The 16,649-nt window shown below is 48.4% G+C and overlaps 2 protein-coding genes across 2 annotated transcripts in view; one reads left to right on the top strand and one right to left on the bottom strand.

The window, feature by feature from the left end:
* Positions 1–1,375: 1,375 nt before the first annotated feature.
* Positions 1,376–10,021, bottom strand: tmem242 (transmembrane protein 242). The gene is made up of 4 exons (XM_056294061.1): positions 9,743–10,021; positions 7,505–7,605; positions 5,507–5,644; positions 1,376–1,515 (listed from the first exon to the last, which is right to left on the bottom strand). Exons 1-4 carry the CDS (start codon positions 9,831–9,833, stop codon positions 1,402–1,404), a joined length of 444 nt encoding a protein of 147 aa, XP_056150036.1. The 5' UTR covers positions 9,834–10,021; the 3' UTR covers positions 1,376–1,401.
* A 770-nt stretch (positions 10,022–10,791) lies between these two features.
* The window catches only part of LOC130124728 (palmitoyltransferase ZDHHC14-like), a 48,145-nt gene continuing 42,287 nt past the window's right edge, over positions 10,792–16,649 (top strand). The window contains exon 1 of the mRNA XM_056294059.1: positions 10,792–10,980. Within this exon, the coding sequence (XP_056150034.1) occupies positions 10,901–10,980 (80 nt within the window). The 5' untranslated portion in view covers positions 10,792–10,900. The remainder of the gene's footprint in view (positions 10,981–16,649) is intronic.

Genomic DNA, 16,649 nt, shown 5'->3' with positions numbered 1-16,649 from the left:
ATCTACTAAAGGACACCAAGTCTGTCTCCAGTCTCTCCAGACGCCCCGTCAGTCGTGAAGCTTTCCAGGAAACGGCAGCTTACAGTTCATTTCCCGTTTTACACCACTTTTAAAGCTACACCCTTTCACAGCCAGAGTCTGTCGACACGTCATCTTTCACAAACATTCTTCGTTAAGTCGTTCCTCTCCCTCGTTAAGGCCGAGGACCTCGTCCCTGTGTCTTCACCTCTGAAGAGCCCGTCTCTTATTCAGAGGCCTCGAAATGTCCTGCGTTCAGCAGACGGATGAGGACAGAGTCGTATGAGCCTCTCGGACAGTCAAACTGCAGCAAGTCCAGATCCAAACGGGGGTCCTGTCGTTCGTGGATCTGCTGCTGGGAAAATAGGACCAGTAAAGAACCGGTCTTACTGGTGTGGCGGAGTCTCCCACCTCCGCCACACTCACTGACACTGCCGGTGATGGTGTTCAGCAGCAGCGTGGAGGAAACGGCAGCCTCCACCCATGTTCCAGCTGACCTGCGAGAACACTGGTCTGAAACCAGAGACCAGCTGGGGTGAGTCTCTCTCAGTCTCTCTCTCACCAGAGACCAGCTGGGGTGAGTCTCTCTCAGTCTCTCTCTCACCAGAGACCAGCTGGGTTGAGTCTCTCTCAGTCTCTCTCTCACCAGAGACCAGCTGGGGTGAGTCTCTCTCAGTCTCTCTCTCGCCAGAGACCAGCTGGGGTGAGTCTCTCTCTCACCAGAGACCAGCTGGGGTGAGTCTCTCTCAGTCTCTCTCTCACCAGAGACCAGCTGGGGTGAGTCTCTCTCAGTCTCTCTCTCACCAGAGACCAGCTGGGGTGAGTCTCTCTCTCACCAGAGACCAGCTGGGGTGAGTCTCTCTCAGTCTCTCTCTCACCAGAGACCAGCTGGGGTGAGTCTCTCTCAGTCTCTGTCTGTCTCTCAGCTATTTCACAGACAACTGATGAGGTGCTCTTGAGCAACGCTGCAAACCAAAAACTGCTCAGTGGGCAACAGTAGCTATGTGTGTGTGTGTGTGTGTGTGTGTGTGTGTGTGTGTGGTAGGGTGGGTGACTGTGTGTATGTGTGTATCTATGGGACTGTGTGTGTGTGTTTGTGTGTATCTATGGGACTGTGTGTGTGTGTGTGTGTGTGTGTGTGTGTGTGTGTATCTATGGGACTGTGTGTGTGTGTGTGTGTATCTATGGGACTGTGTGTGTGTGTGTGTGTGTGTGTGTGTATCTATGGGACTGTGTGTGGATGGACAGCCGTGTGGCTCTGAAACACAAAGCTGCACGGCAAAGCTCCGCTGGATGAATCAAAACGAAACAATGGTCTGGTTCTGATCAGCTGGCCAGTCACGTGACTTCCTGTTTGGTCGAGGCGGCGGCGAGCTGGCTGGGCTACTTGGACCTGAACAGAGATTCCCAGTCCAGAGCTGCCGCGTCACTCTCAGCCGGGGTGTTCTTTGGGATGGATGGGAAGAAAGACTGCATCTTCTGGCGGAATTCAGACAACTGAAAGGAACCAGAATCACAAATGAGAAGTTTTTCATTTTTAACCCCCCCCCCTTTTTCACCCCAATGTACTTGGCCAATTAGCCCATTCTGCCGAGTCGTCCCGGTCGCTGCTCCTCCACCCCCTCTGCTGATCCGGGAGGGCTGCAGACTACCACATGCCTCCTCCTCCTCATGGGAGGAGACATTTGCTTTTCACCTGACAGTGAGGAGTTTCACCAGGGGGACTTAGCGCGTGGGAGGATCACGCTATTCCCCCCCCCCCCGAACGACCAGAGGAGGCGCTAGTGCAGCAACCAGGACACATACCCACATCCGGCTTCCCACCTGCAGACACAGCCAATTGTGTCTGTAGGGACGCCCGACCAAGCCGGAGGTAACACGGGAATTCGAACCAGCGATCCCCGTGTTGGTAGGCAACAGAATAGACCGCCACGACACCCGGACGCCCTCATAAGGCATTTTTAATTTGACCAGTTGTCACTTATTGCCCTGGATTACAGGGACACCAAGCCACAAAAAGTAAGTGATACGAGGTGAAGTGTGTATTTACCTTCTGTAACCATGGTAACAAAATAAACAGAAGTCAGATTTAAATTATTACATGATCATTATAACACGTGGCCAGGCAGTAATTCAGTGTCATCATTTATCATCTTATTCAGGTATTGTCACATCATGATTCAGTGTTGTCTAAATGATGATGAGAATCTGTGACCTACAGCGTCTCAGTAAAGGAGGTGTGGACAATGTGAGGGAGTATTGTGGACCATGTGAGGGAGTAATGTGGACAATGTGAGGGAGTATTGTGGACCGTGTGAGGGAGTATTGTGGACCGTGTGAGGGAGTATTGTGGACCGTGTGAGGGAGTATTGTGGACCATGTGAGGGAGTAATGTGGACAATGTGAGGGAGTATTGTGGACAATGTGAGGGAGTATTGTGGACCATGTGAGGGAGTAATGTGGACAATGTGAGGGAGTATTGTGGACCGTGTGAGGGAGTATTGTGGACCGTGTGAGGGAGTATTGTGGACCGTGTGAGGGAGTATTGTGGACCGTGTGAGGGAGTATTGTGGACCATGTGAGGGAGTAATGTGGACCATGTGAGGGAGTATTGTGGACCATGTGAGGGAGTAATGTGGACAATGTGAGGGAGTATTGTGGACCATGTGAGGGAGTATTGTGGACCATGTGAGGGAGTAATGTGGACAATGTGAGGGAGTATTGTGGACCATGTGAGGGAGTAATGTGGACAATGTGAGGGAGTATTGTGGACCATGTGAGGGAGTAATGTGGACAATGTGAGGGAGTATTGTGGACCATGTGAGGGAGTAATGTGGACCATGTGAGGGAGTAATGTGGACAGTGTGAGGGAGTATTATAGACCATGTGAGGGAGTATTGTGGACCGTGTGAGGGAGTAATATGGACCATGTGAGGGAGTAATGTGGACCATGTGAGGGAGTAATGTGGACCATGTGAGGGAGTATTGTGGACCATGTGAGGGAGTAATGTGGACCATGTGAGGGAGTAATGTGGACAGTGTGAGGGAGTATTATAGACCATGTGAGGGAGTATTGTGGACCGTGTGAGGGAGTAATATGGACCATGTGAGGGAGTAATGTGGACCATGTGAGGGAGTAATGTGGACCATGTGAGGGAGTATTGTGGACCATGTGAGGGAGTATTGTAGACCATGTGAGGGAGTATTGTGGACCATGTGAGGGAGTATTGTGGACCGTGTGAGGGAGTATTGTAGACCATGTGAGGGAGTATTGTGGACCATGTGAGGGAGTATTGTAGACCATGTGAGGGAGTATTGTGGACAGTGTGAGGGAGTATTGTAGACCATGTGAGGGAGTATTGTAGACCATGTGAGGGAGTAATGTGGACCGTGTGAGGGAGTATTGTGTGAAAACAAGTTCTGGCTGATAATATACTTTACATACTTTGCCTCACACTTCAATGGGATGAACCTCAGCTGGATTCTTACACATGGTGTTTTACATAAGAAAGCAGATATGATAGTATGTACAGATGAGCCAAAACATTAGAACCACCTCCCTAATATTGTGTAGGTCCCCCCTCATGCTACTAAAACAGCTCTAAGTCTTCAAGGCATGGACTCCACAAGACCTCTGAAGGTCCTGTGGTATCCGGTACCAAGACGTTAGCAGCAGATCCTTTAAGTCCTGTAAGTTGGGAGGTGGGGCCTCCATGGCTCGGACTTGTTTTTCCAGCACATCCCACAGATGCTCGATCAGATTGAGATCTGGGGAATTTGGAGGCCGAGTCAACACCTTGAGCTCTTTGTTGTGTTCCTCAAACCATTGCTGAAGAGTGTGTGCAGTGTGGCAGGAAGCACTATCCTGCTGAAGGAGGCCACTGCCATCAGGGAACACCCCTGGCATGAAGGGGTGTACCTGGTCTGCAGCAATGTTTAGGTAGGTGTCACGTCTGAAAGTAACATCGGCATGAATTCCAGGACCCAAAGTCTCCCAGCAGAACATTACCCAGAGTCTCACACTGCCTCCACCGGTTTGCCGTCTTCCCATAGTGCATCCTGGTGCCATCTCTTCCCCGGGTAAATGACGCACACGCACCTGGTTGTCCACATGATGTAAAAGAAAACGGGATTCATCAGACCAGGCCACCTTCTTCCATTGCTCCATGTTCCAGTTCTGACACTCATATGTCCATTGTAGGCACTTTCAGCCATGGACAGGGGTCATTATGGGTACTGTGACCGCCCGGTGGCCACACAGCCTCTAACATACCAGCGCTGTGTGTTCTGACACCTGTCTATCATAGCCAGCATGAACTTTTTCAGCCATTTGGGCTTCAGTAGATCTTCTGTGGGATCGGACCAGACGGGCTAGCCTTCGCTCCCCACACACATCAATGAGCCTTGGGCGCCCATGACCCTGTCACCAGTTCACAGGTTGTCCTTCCTCGGACCACTGTGGTAGGGTCTGACCACTGCTTACCAGGAACCCCCCACAAGACCTGGAGTTGTGGAGATGCTCTGACCCAGTCATCTAGCCATCACAATTTGGCCCTGGTCCAAGTCGCTCAGATCCTTACGCTTGCCCAGTTTTCCTGCTTCCAACACATCAACTTCAAGAACTGACTGTTCACTTGCTGCCTGATATATCCCAGCCCTTGACTGGTGCCACTGTGACGAGATAATCACTGTTATTCACTGACCTGTCAGTGGTTTTAATGTTTTGGCTGATCGGTGTATATACTGATATCATGTAAAATTGCTTTTGATTATCATCATATTTTCCATGTCGCTCAGCACCACAACATAAAACATTACATAGGCAGAACTTTCCAGAATGTCCCAGTTTAGTGCTACAAACACAAAGATGAGCAGTTATCTTCTACTGACTGTCTTACTGGATGTGTTCAAACAACAACACTTAAAGACCTACTGACCAAACTCCCAGTACTCTGACTGGCTGTCCGTATGTTCAAACTCCCAGTACTCTGACTGGCTGTCCATATGTTCAAACTCCCAGTACTCTGACTGGCTGTCCATATGTTCAAACTCCCAGTACTCTGACTGGCTGTCCATATGTTCAGAATCCCCCCTGAACAGGTGCCCTGACTGACCAGAGGAGGCACTAGTGCAGCAACCAGGACACATACTCACACCCAGCCTTCCACCCGCAGACATGGCCAATTGTGTCTGTAGGAACACCCGACCAAGCTGGAGGTAACACGGGGACTTGATCCGGCGATCCCCGTGTTGGTGGGCGGCGGAATAGACCGCCACACCACCTGGACGGCCCCTGCTACACCTTGTTTGTAGTCCCAGAACATCAGAGTCAACAGGTCTGTTTCTCTTTGCCTCCTACGTCCACTATATCACAACACTGTCCTACTAGAAGACTGACTGTCTGTCCAACACCACCTGTAGAATGGATAGAATAACAACTTATAAACAGAGGAAAGTCTCAGAATGCAGCTTTAGCAGGAATACATACATTGTGAACACCGAGGGCCTTCCATACTGTGAGGCTGAGCAGGCCCACCCCACACCAGGCGTACAGGGACCCCCAGCCAAGGGCCCGCAGAGCCAGAGAGGCCCCACTCTCCGGGACCGCCGCTGTGGGCAACATTCCCTGAGGAGACAACACCAGTTAAACGTCTTTCAATGAGAACTTTCATCATTTCATCCTTTTTACTGGCTTAACGGTGTGGAAAACGGTTTAGTCCCAACAGCAATGCTTGCAAACTCCCACAGAGTCCACGCTCATTAGCCTCATGTATTTTCATACTAAATGTAGACTGATGTTTGGCTGTACAGTGATATGAAAATCACATCCGTGTTGTAAAAGATCATGGGTTTTAAAAATGTGTTTGGGGCTTCTGAAGAAAAACCACCATTGAAGGTTTACTTCCTGTTTGAAATGGCAAACTCATCGCCCAGCTATCTTCAGAGACAAAGAATCCATACGTCCATCCTGCTGGACAATTCCTGCCCCCAGTACTCCTGTCACATGATCATTCTCCGGTCACATGACTATTTTAATACGTCTGTCGGGGTGCTGTGGTTCTGACCCTTGACCCCTTGTGGCTTGTTGTAATGTTGGCTCAAGGAAGCGCCGCTCATCCTCCTGTTTTTCCCCTGTGCTGAGTTCTGCTGGACAAGAGATTCAATCAGAAGCCTAAAATGAACATTTAAATGCTGCAGACTTTCTCACTTCAAGTTCAGCTTCTTTCTGAACGTGTCTAAAGTGGAGAAAAGGGCAGAAATGTGTTTGTCTGTTCCTTGACCACGCTGACCTCAGAACCCCACGCCCCTCGGCGCTAAATCTAATCACAGCGTTTTTTCACGGCCTGTTTGGATGCCGCAATGCCGACATCAAAGAGATGCCCTGTGATAAAAATAGGCTGCGGAGACAAACGCTCCTTTCAGCCGACACGCCGAGTATAGCTACCAAACACAGCGCCTGAAAACGCCGTCGTCCATGTGCGTCATTTTAATTATCTCCATTTAGGACTCAATAAGCAGGCAGCTCCAGGCCAGTTAGCAGAAAGAGAAGCGGACCAGCTCGCATGCGTTTGCTACCAGAAATAAACAGGGAAAAAAAAGAACATGGAAAATTCAGACTAGATGTGCCTTTAAGCACCAAGATGTTTCATTAAAGCTACAATCCTGAAGATATTCACACGAAGACAAATGTCCTTTATGACATTTTCTGTCTCTGACGTATTAAAGACAAGAACTAATCTGCAAATATCAGATCCTGCAGACTGCAGCGGGATGAGATGTGGATGTCTGGTGTCTGGTAGGACTTCACCAGGAAAAATGACAGGGTGCATGGGGTTTTCATCTTCATCACAGCGGCCAGATGAGGGAGAGGAAGGCAGGTAGTGTTGAGTCAGAAGACGTGAAGGTGTTGTGTCTAACCAGCCGATATGACAGAACAAGCTGGTGGAAGACCATTACCAACACATGGTACTACATCAGTAAGTACAACTCAGGTTCCAGCGGGTTCTTTGGTTTGTTTCTGACACCACAGCCCTGCTGACCCTCATTCAGTCTGGATGGAGCTCACACGCCACTGACATGTTAACATTATCACACCAGGAGTCACTGAATTAAACAAGTGTTATTCTATAGAAACAGATTCAGTCCACACCAGAGCCTTTAAACGAGATCTGGGACAGCGTCTCTGCTGTAGTAAATTAGCCTTGTCCTCATTGAAACACCTCGTCTTTAGACCAAAATGTCCTCGGTCGCTGTACATAACGCACCGAAGCAGCTGTTCTCATTGAAACCAAAGCCGAGCTTACCACCTGGTACTGCGCAAGCTAATGGGCTGGTTCTGGGCTTCCGGTTCCTGAGACCACCGCTAAAATGCATTTACAGTGAAATGAAGCATCGCCACAAAAACCTTTTTTTCCCAACGCTGAAGAGGTTTTTGAAGTAAGTAAATCACTGGACGAGCACCGGAAATGTCAGTCCACCCCAATACCTTATTAAACCAGCCTGGGCTTTTCTTCTTGGCCAGCGCCAGTGTTGAGCCAAATCCTGCGAGTATCCCGGCCGACGCCACCGTGGAAAGGAAGGCTGCACCTGGAGAGGAAGAGGAAGAGACACGAGGTGATGGAACGTCATAAGACATACAACACGCAACCAGTGTCTGTCTGTAGAGACCAACATGTCAGGGCTGCAGTCAGACAACGGAGCAACATTTCACATGTCCATCCATCCGTTATCCCAACCGCTTATCCTGCTCTCAGGGTCACGGGGATGCTGGAGCCTATCCCAGCAGTCACTGGGCGGCAGGCGGGGAGACACCCTGGACAGGCCGCCAGGCCATCAGCAAGTAAAATGACATCACTTAGATGAACACTTAACATTTTATTCTTTTAGTTTATTAATTATATATAGCCTGTTCTGTACATACAAGTTTAGGCCATTCTATTCTGTCTTTCAACAACCAGAACTGAAGCTCAACCCTGTGATATTAACAAGCTGCTGCTGTGGAGGATTTGTGGGGGAGGATGAGGATGACGGAGTGATCTGCTGGAACGGGTCTGAAAACGGGAACAAGCTGAGGCCGAGTATGGAAACTCAGTCAGAATAAAAAAAACACTTTATTCACCAATAAACATGATTATGAGCTGCACCGGTACACACATGTTCTGTGCCCCCATCTTTCTTGGTGTCACTGATGCCGTGGGACAACAAACAGTTTACACACAAATGACACTGATTTGTTCCATTTATGTTGTTTGATTGTGTCTCCTCTGTGTATTGTCTAGGGTTTGTCTTGTCTGTTATGGACCCTGAGTCTGCAATAAAGTTTTGAATTGAACTGAATGGTGCAAAGACAGGGAGCGCTTCACAAGGCGCTTTCAACAGCCACACCAAGTAAAGCTGGGCAGTAATTCAATACCGCCGCGTATCTTCTCCCAGCGGTACCGTATTGGGATGAAATTCATTCACGACACAATTTTTATTGTCTAAATTAATGATGAGAACCTTTGACCTAACATACTGTAACGACCACGGGAAACTACGTCATTGAAGGGTCCGACCCGTTAGCCAAGGACTCGCGGGTCTGGTCATCGGTGGTCGTTACACCGCCCCCCTTCCTTCGGCCTCGGCACATCCGCTTCCTATGGCCTCACGGTCTCACCATCCCACTTCTGACACCAGTGTGGCGAATTCAGGGGGCAGCCGGGACGCGAACCTGGGTTAACCAGTCGACTAAAGGGTCCGACCCATTAGCCAAGGGCTGGCGAGCCTAGCCATCGGTGGAAGTAAGACATATTTGAGGGAGTACCATTTGAAAACTAGTTTTGGTTTGATATTATACTTTACATTACCAAACAGTTCAACATGATGAAGCTCAGATGGAGTTTACGCATGACAGCAGCGTATCATTACACTGGTCAACACAATTTTTCTTGCATGGGGTTTTTCAACAGATTCTAGCTCACTTTTGGGTGCTGAATCCAAATCTGGCATTAGTTTTTGCCTATCACATCAGGTTTTTGAGCTATGAAAAATCATTATTTTTGAGAAAACAGCAAATTTACTCTCGAAGTTAAAAAAAACACTGTTGCGTTAGAAGATCGATAGATGCAAAAATGATCACAATGAATGAATAAACACTCAGCCTAGCATGAAATTACTTAGGAAATGAATAGGGGTCATTTTTATCCCCACCAAGATTGCCAGACTAGATGGTCAACTTTTGTAAAATCCTGAATAAGGAGCGTAGAGATAGCACACAAACTTGATGTGACAGAGCAAATCTGAGCTCAGGTTTGGATTCAGCAGCCCAACTTTAGCCAAAAACAGTTTCCAAAGTACATGCAAGAAAAAAAACTATATTTTTCTAGACCAGTGTTATCAATACTGTGTAAAATGCCCCACGGTTATATTTTCCCTATCACCAAGTGCTAAAAGGTGGATGGGTGGATGGATGGATGGATTGATGGATGGATGGATGGATGGATGGATGGATGGATGGATGGATGGATGGGTGGGTGGATGGGTGGAGAGAGGACGACAGATAATCCAGAGTCCTCTCCTTATAGCAGTAAACTCACCAAGGGTCAACACACAACAGTCATGATGTGACCGACATGAACGGTTCAGAACTACCCGGAGGTCAAACCTGCGTTAAAGACACGACGGAGACAAAACGACGACAAAGACCTCCGCCGGGTTCGGACGACAGACTATTTCCTTCTCTTGCCTTTCAGGATCTGCAGTCCGGCCTCGGCGTCGTTTTCCCTCGCGGTCACAGGGGCGACATTCAACCCGGCGTCTTCTCCCTCGGCCGCCATCGTTGCGCTGGTCCGTCCGCCTAAAGTGACCGGGCGGAAACAGCGAACGTAGGAACGTCGGAACGTTACGAATATCTGAAGGGATTCGTTTGAAAATAACGTCGGTGTTCGTGCGGAGGTGCGTGGGGGTTTTAAAACGGCGTCTGAGGAGACGTATGAAACGTCCTGTGCGCCGTGTCGACGCACCGGCTTTATGGACCCGCACACAGAACCGTCCGCCGAGTTCGGAGAGCGCTTACGGCACTGGACGTGCGCCAAGCCCCGTGTTAACGAGAGTGCGCGTCCCCGCGGAGCGCGTCCCTGCGGAGGAGGGGGTGGGGGGGGAGGGTCGGCGCTGTAGTATCAGTACACAGACGTGGAGGGAAGAGGAGGAGGAGGAGGAACTCCCCCGGACACACACACACCCGAGCCTGCAGCACGGAGTCCCAGCACCTCCTCCAAACCGGCTCCAGACTTGGTGGAGACCCGGTCGGTCGGAGGTCTCGGTACTGCGCCGCGGCGGACGCGGCTGTGCGTAATTTGCGAGGCCGCTTTCTGGTTTCCTCGCCGCGACGCGTCTGTCCGCGCGTCCCGCTGGCGTTACCGGAGCACGTTTTGTCTCTCGGCCGGTTTCGGCGGGGGGCGCTGAAGGACGCGGACCCTCCGGTCCGCCCCGCTCGGAGCGCGGCGCGCCGCTCCTCCGCAAAGCCAAGAGGCTGCTTGTGTTGGAGACGCAGCGAGGGGAGGACCGAACGCATGGCTGAGAAGGAAGCCGCGCTGCGGTTGGGATGTGCGGCGTGAGGGATTAGTTCGCCTCGCTACGGTTCGCTGTTGGGAAGCCGCCGCCGCCAGAGCGCCGCTCCCTTACTTTTCCCTTCCTCCGCATCCTGGTTTTTGGTTTTTATATATATTCTTTACTGTTCCTGTCGTCGCTGCTTGTCGGACCTCATGTCGGTATGAACGTGGGGGCGGAGGCGGACTACCGGCAGGTGTGCGCGGCGGACGGTCCCGGCAGGAAGCGGAGGAGCGCCCGCCGGAAGTGGCAGGTTTTCCCCGGGAGGAACAGATTCTACTGTGACGGCAGACTCATGATGGCGAGACAGACGGGGGTGTTTTACCTGACCCTGCTCCTCATCCTGCTCACCTGCGGCCTCTTCTTCACGTTTGAGTGAGTCAACACAGAGTTAAACCCAGGTCTAGAAGTGAGTCGCCACAGAGTTAAACCAGGTCTAGGAGTGAGTCAACACAGAGTTAAACCAGGTCTAGAAGTGAGTCAACACAGAGTTAAACCCAGGTCTAGAAGTGAGTCAACACAAAATTAAACCCAGGTTTAGAAGTGAGTCAACACAGAGTTAAACCAGGTCTAAAAGTGAGTCACAACAGAGTTAAACCAGGTCTAGAAGTGAGTCAACACAGAGTTAAACCCAGGTCTAGAAGTGAGTCAACACAGAGTTAAACCAGGTTTAGAAGTGAGTCACCACAGAGTTAAACCCAGGTTTAGAAGTGAGTCAACACAGACTTAAACCAGGTTTAGAAGTGAGTCAACACACAGTTAACCCAGGTTTAGAAGTGAGTCAACAGAATTAAACCAGGTTTAGAAGTGAGTCAACAGAATTAAACCCAGGTTTAGAAGTGAGTCACCACAGAGTTAAACCCAGGTTTAGAAGTGAGTCAACACAGAGTTAAACCCAGGTCTAGAAGTGAGTCAACAGAATTAAACCAGGTTTAGAAGTGAGTCAACACAGAATTAAACCCGGTTTAGAAGTGAGTCAAGACAGAGTTAAACCCAGGTTTAGAAGTGAGTCAACACAGAGTTAAACCCAGGTTTAGAAGTGAGTCAACACAGAGTTAAACCCAGGTTTAGAAGTGAGTCAACACAGAGTTAAACCAGGTTTAGAAGTGAGTCAACAGAATTAAACCAGGTTTAGAAGTGATTCAACACAGAATTAAAACAGGTCTAGAAGTGAGTCAACACAGAATTAAACCAGGTTTAGAAGTGAGTCAACAGAATTGAACCAGGTTTAGAAGTGAGTCAACACAGAATTAAACCAGGTTTAGAAGTGAGTCAACAGAATTAAACCCAGGTTTAGAAGTGAGTCAACAGAATTAAACCCAGGTTTAGAAGTGAGTCAACAGAATTAAACCAGGTTTAGGAGTGAGTCAACAGAATTAAACCAGGTTTAGAAGTGAGTCAACACAGAATTAAACCAGGTTTAGAAGTGAGTCAACAGAATTAAACCCAGGTTTAGAAGTGAGTCACCACAGAGTTAAACCAGGTTTAGAAGTGAGTCACCACAGAGTAAAACCAGGTTTAGAAGTGAGTCAACAGAATTAAACCCAGGTTTAGAAGTGAGTCAACACAGAGTTAAACCAGGTTTAGAAGTGAGTCAACACAGAATTAAACCAGGTCTAGAAGTGAGTCAACACAGAATTAAAACAGGTCTAGAAGTGAGTCAACACAGAATTAAAACAGGTCTAGAAGTGAGTCAACACAGAATTAAACCAGGTTTAGAAGTGAGTCAACAGAATTAAACCAGGTTTAGAAGTGAGTCAACACAGAATTAAAACAAGTCTAGAAGTGAGTCAACACAGAGTTAAACCAGGTTTAGAAGTGAGTCAACACAGAATTAAACCAGGTTTAGAAGTGAGTCAACACAGAATTAAAACAGGTCTAGAAGTGAGTCAACACAGAATTAAAACAGGTCTAGAAGTGAGTCAACACAGAATTAAACCAGGTTTAGAAGTGAGTCAACAGAATTAAACCAGGTTTAGAAGTGAGTCAACAGAATTAAACCCAGGTTTAGAAGTGAGTCAACAGAATTAAACCCAGGTTTAGAAGTGAGTCAACAGAATTAAACCCAGGTTTAGAAGTGAGTCAACAGAATTAAACCAGGGTTAGAAGTGAGTCAACAGAATTAAACCAGGTTTAGAAGTGAGTCAACACAGAGTTAAACCAGGTTTAGAAGTGAGTCAACAGAATTAAACCCAGGTTTAGAAGTGAGTCAACAGATTTAAACCAGGGCTAGAAGTGAGTCAACAGTATTAAACCAGGTTTAGAAGTGAGTCAACACAGAGTTAAACCCAGGTTTAGAAGTGAGTCAACACAGAGTTAAACCCAGGTTTAGAAGTGAGTCAACACAGAATTAAACCCAGGTTTAGAAGTGAGTCAACAGAATAAAACCAGGTTTAGAAGTGAGTCAACAGAATTAAACCAGGTTTAGAAGTGAGTCAACAGAATTAAACCAGGTTTAGAAGTGAGTCAACACAGAGTTAAACCAGGTTTAGAAGTGAGTCTACAGAATTAAACCCAGGTTTAGAAGGGAGTCAACACAGAGTTAAACCAGGTTTAGAAGTGAGTCAACACAGAGTTAAACCAGGTTTAGAAGTGAGTCTACAGAATTAAACCCAGGTTTAGAAGGGAGTCAACACAGAGTTAAACCAGGTTTAGAAGTGAGTCAACAGATTTAAACCAGGGCTAGAAGTGAGTCAACAGTATTAAACCAGGTTTCGAAGTGAGTCAACAGAATTAAACCCAGGTTTAGAAGTGAGTCAACACAGAATTAAACCAGGTTTAGAAGTGAGACTAAAGGACCAGTCTGATTGTTTGGCTCTCATTGAATACTATTGTGCTAAAGTTGAAATGATCTTTTATTTCTCTGCTGTGACGCCGCAACCATTTTCTCTTTAACAGACACTTTCACCCAAAGTGCATTACAAGAGGCAGTAATTAAAAGCTAAATTCAGTAGCAGCTGGGATCATGTCGTAATCACATCGTAGTACTGTATGAGGTAGTACGTAGTAATCGCATCACAGCATCACAGCTAAGAGTGCATCTCATGTGTGAGTGTCTTAAATCATCAAAAGGCGGTGAATTATAATTTACATAATCTCACTCAGCGGACGCTTTTTTCCGTCTGTTTCTTTCTCTTCTGTCTCCACACACATCCATGCGCTCTAATGTCACAAAGGCCAAAGTCAATACGAAGCCACAGGCTTTCTCCCTGTCTGCTATAGCGAATTCGGGGGGGGGGGGGGGGGCAGTCGTGAACTGCTGCAGCTGGGACGCGAACCCAGGTCTTCCACATCATGGGTGACTACGCTAACCAGTCGACTAAAGGGTCCCACCCGTTAGCCAGGGGCTAGCAAGTCTATTCATCCATGGTCGTTACACTACCCCCCTGCTTCAGCATACCAGCTCCCTCACGCCTCTGGGCGCACGCACTTCTGATGGCCTCATGGTCTCACCATCCCTCTTCTGACACCACTGTAGCGAATTCAGGGCGCAGCCCGGGAACCGCCGGTGCCAGGATGGGAACCCGGGTCTCCCGAATTCGCTACACTTGTGTAGCATTACAGTTGTTGGCTAACGGGTCAGACTTTAAGTGGACTGGTTAACGTAGTCGCCCCTGGTGCAGGAGACCCGGGTTCACATCCTGGCTGTGGCAATTCCTGGCTGCCCCCCGAATTTGCTGCTATATATATATATATATATATACACACACACACACATACATCAAGTTGTGGCGGCACAGTGGCGCAGTGGTTAACACGGTCGCCTCACAGCAAGAAGGTCCTCGGTTCGAGCCCTGGAGTAGTCCAACCTTGGGGGTTGTCAAGTCAAGTCAATTCCATTTGTATAGCCCAATATCACAGATCACAGATTCGTCTCAGTGGACTTTGCAGCAAGACAACATCCTGTTCTTAGGCCCTCGCATCAGATAAGGAACAACTCCCTAAAAAAACCTTTAACAGGGAGAAAAAATAGGAAGAAACCTCAGGGAGAACAACAGAGGAGGGATCTCTCCCAAGATGGACAACGAACAAAGGATGTTGTGTCCCGGGTTGTCCTCTGTGTGGAGTTTGCATGTTCTCCCTGTGTCTGCGTGGGTTTCCTCCCACAGTTCAAAGACATGTAGGTCAGGTGAATCAGCTGTACTAAATGTTCCCTAGGTGTGACTGTGTGTGTATGTCGGCCCTGTGATGGCCTGGTGACCTGTCCAGGGTGTCTCCCCTCCTGCCGCCCAATGACTGCTGGGACAATGGATGGATGGATGGACATCAAGTTGCTTCCTCTGTTGTGAAGTAGCCTGACCACGTGTCTAAATGATATCCATCCATCCATCCATCCATCCATTATCTGAACCGCTTACCCTGCTCTCAGGGTCATGGGGATGCTGGAGCCTATCCCAGCAGTCTTTGGGCGGCAGGCGGGGAGACACCTTGGACAGGCCGCCATGCCATCACAGGGCCGACATACACACAACACCCACAAATTCACACCTAGGGACAATTTAGCACGGCTGAGTCTCCTGACCTACATGTCTTTGGACTGTGGGAGGAAACCAGAGCACCCGGAGGAAACCCACGCAGACACGGGGAGAACATGCAAACTCCACACAGAGGACGACCCAGGATGACCCATGAAGGTTGGACTACCCGGGGCTCGAACCCAGAACCCTCTTGCTGTGAGGCGACCGCGCTAACCACTGCGCCACTGTGCCACCCATGACATATTAATTATTAATGAGATGTTGGTCTTTACAGTGAAGAAACAGAATATTTAGTGTCTTTACATTTTTTTTTTTCTAAATTTATTTCTGATTTTTCCCTTTTTCTCCCAATTTAGTGGCCAATCGCTCCCTATTTTAGCTCAAACACCCCCCCCTCGTACTGCATGCGTTCGCCAACTGCATCTCTCCGGCCGGCAGTCTCGAAGGAGTCGCCTCGCCACTTTCGTGACAAGGCGACTCCAGGCCGAACCACTGTTTTTCCCGACACACACAGAGACGCATTCATGTGACGAACACGAGCCGACTCCGCCCCCCTCCCGAAGACAGCGTTGCCAATGATTGCTGCGTGTCTTTACATTTTAAACCCTCAGATCCTCAGGAGAATTATCTGGAAGAACACTTAACATGGCAGATGAACAGTCTTCCTAGATGGAGAGAGATATTACATTAGATAGATGATTGATAGATATTACATTGATCCGGAGGAAAACGCATTTGGACGTTAAACTCGTGTAAGAACACAAAGTCTCATTCCAGACGACGCTGGTCTGGTCAGCAGGCTCTAACTTGCGTGGTGGCAGTAATAAATGTAATGTAATAAATAGGAAGTACAGTTGTTTAAAAAGAGCCATCAAGTAACTTTAATATCTACAGTAAAACATCACTAACGTAAGAAATGTGCATGGTTAAGATACATTGTTCAGTCTTTCTTCATTCACTCCATACCGTTGATCCTGCAGGGGGTCTATTAATCGACCCTGCCCGCCGTTACTGATCTTAACTTCACATTCTAGATGGGAATCATCCGCTCCATCACAGCCGTCATGTTTCCCAGAAGTGGATATCTGAAGTTAGATGTGTAGGTTGAGGAATGACCAGCAGCCCATACACTCCTGAAACACCGTCACCATATACTCCTGAAACACCGTCCCCATACACTCCTGAAACACTGTCACCATATACTCCTGAAACTCTGTCACCATACACTCCTGAAACACTGTCACCATACACTCCTGAATCACTGTCCCCATACACTCCTGAAACACTGTCACCATACACTCCTGAAACACCGTCCCCATACACTCCTGAATCACTGTCCCCATACACTCCTGAAACACTGTCACCATACACTCCTGAAACACCGTCCCCATACACTCCTGAATCACTGTCACCATACACTCCTGAAACACTGTCACCATACACTCCTGAAACACTGTCACCATACACTCCTGAAACACCGTCACCATACACTCCTGAAACACTGTCACCATACACTCCTGAAACACTGTCACCATACACTCCTGAAACACTGTCACCATACACTCC

Source organism: Lampris incognitus, chromosome 15 (assembly GCF_029633865.1).
Source record: "Lampris incognitus isolate fLamInc1 chromosome 15, fLamInc1.hap2, whole genome shotgun sequence".
Lineage (NCBI taxonomy): Eukaryota > Metazoa > Chordata > Actinopteri > Lampriformes > Lampridae > Lampris > Lampris incognitus.
This window is presented reverse-complemented; position numbering and strand designations above follow the sequence as displayed.

Coding starts and splice junctions, on each gene's coding strand:
- tmem242 (XM_056294061.1), bottom strand. CDS start 9,833: ATGGCGGCCGAGGGAGAAGACGCCGGGTTGAATGTCGCCCCTGTGACC. Junction 5,645..7,504: donor GCCCAGGCTGGTTTAATAAG/GTATTGGGGTGG, acceptor TTGTCTCCTCAG/GGAATGTTGCCCACAGCGGC. Junction 1,516..5,506: donor AGGCCCTCGGTGTTCACAAT/GTATGTATTCCT, acceptor GGTTCCTTTCAG/TTGTCTGAATTCCGCCAGAA.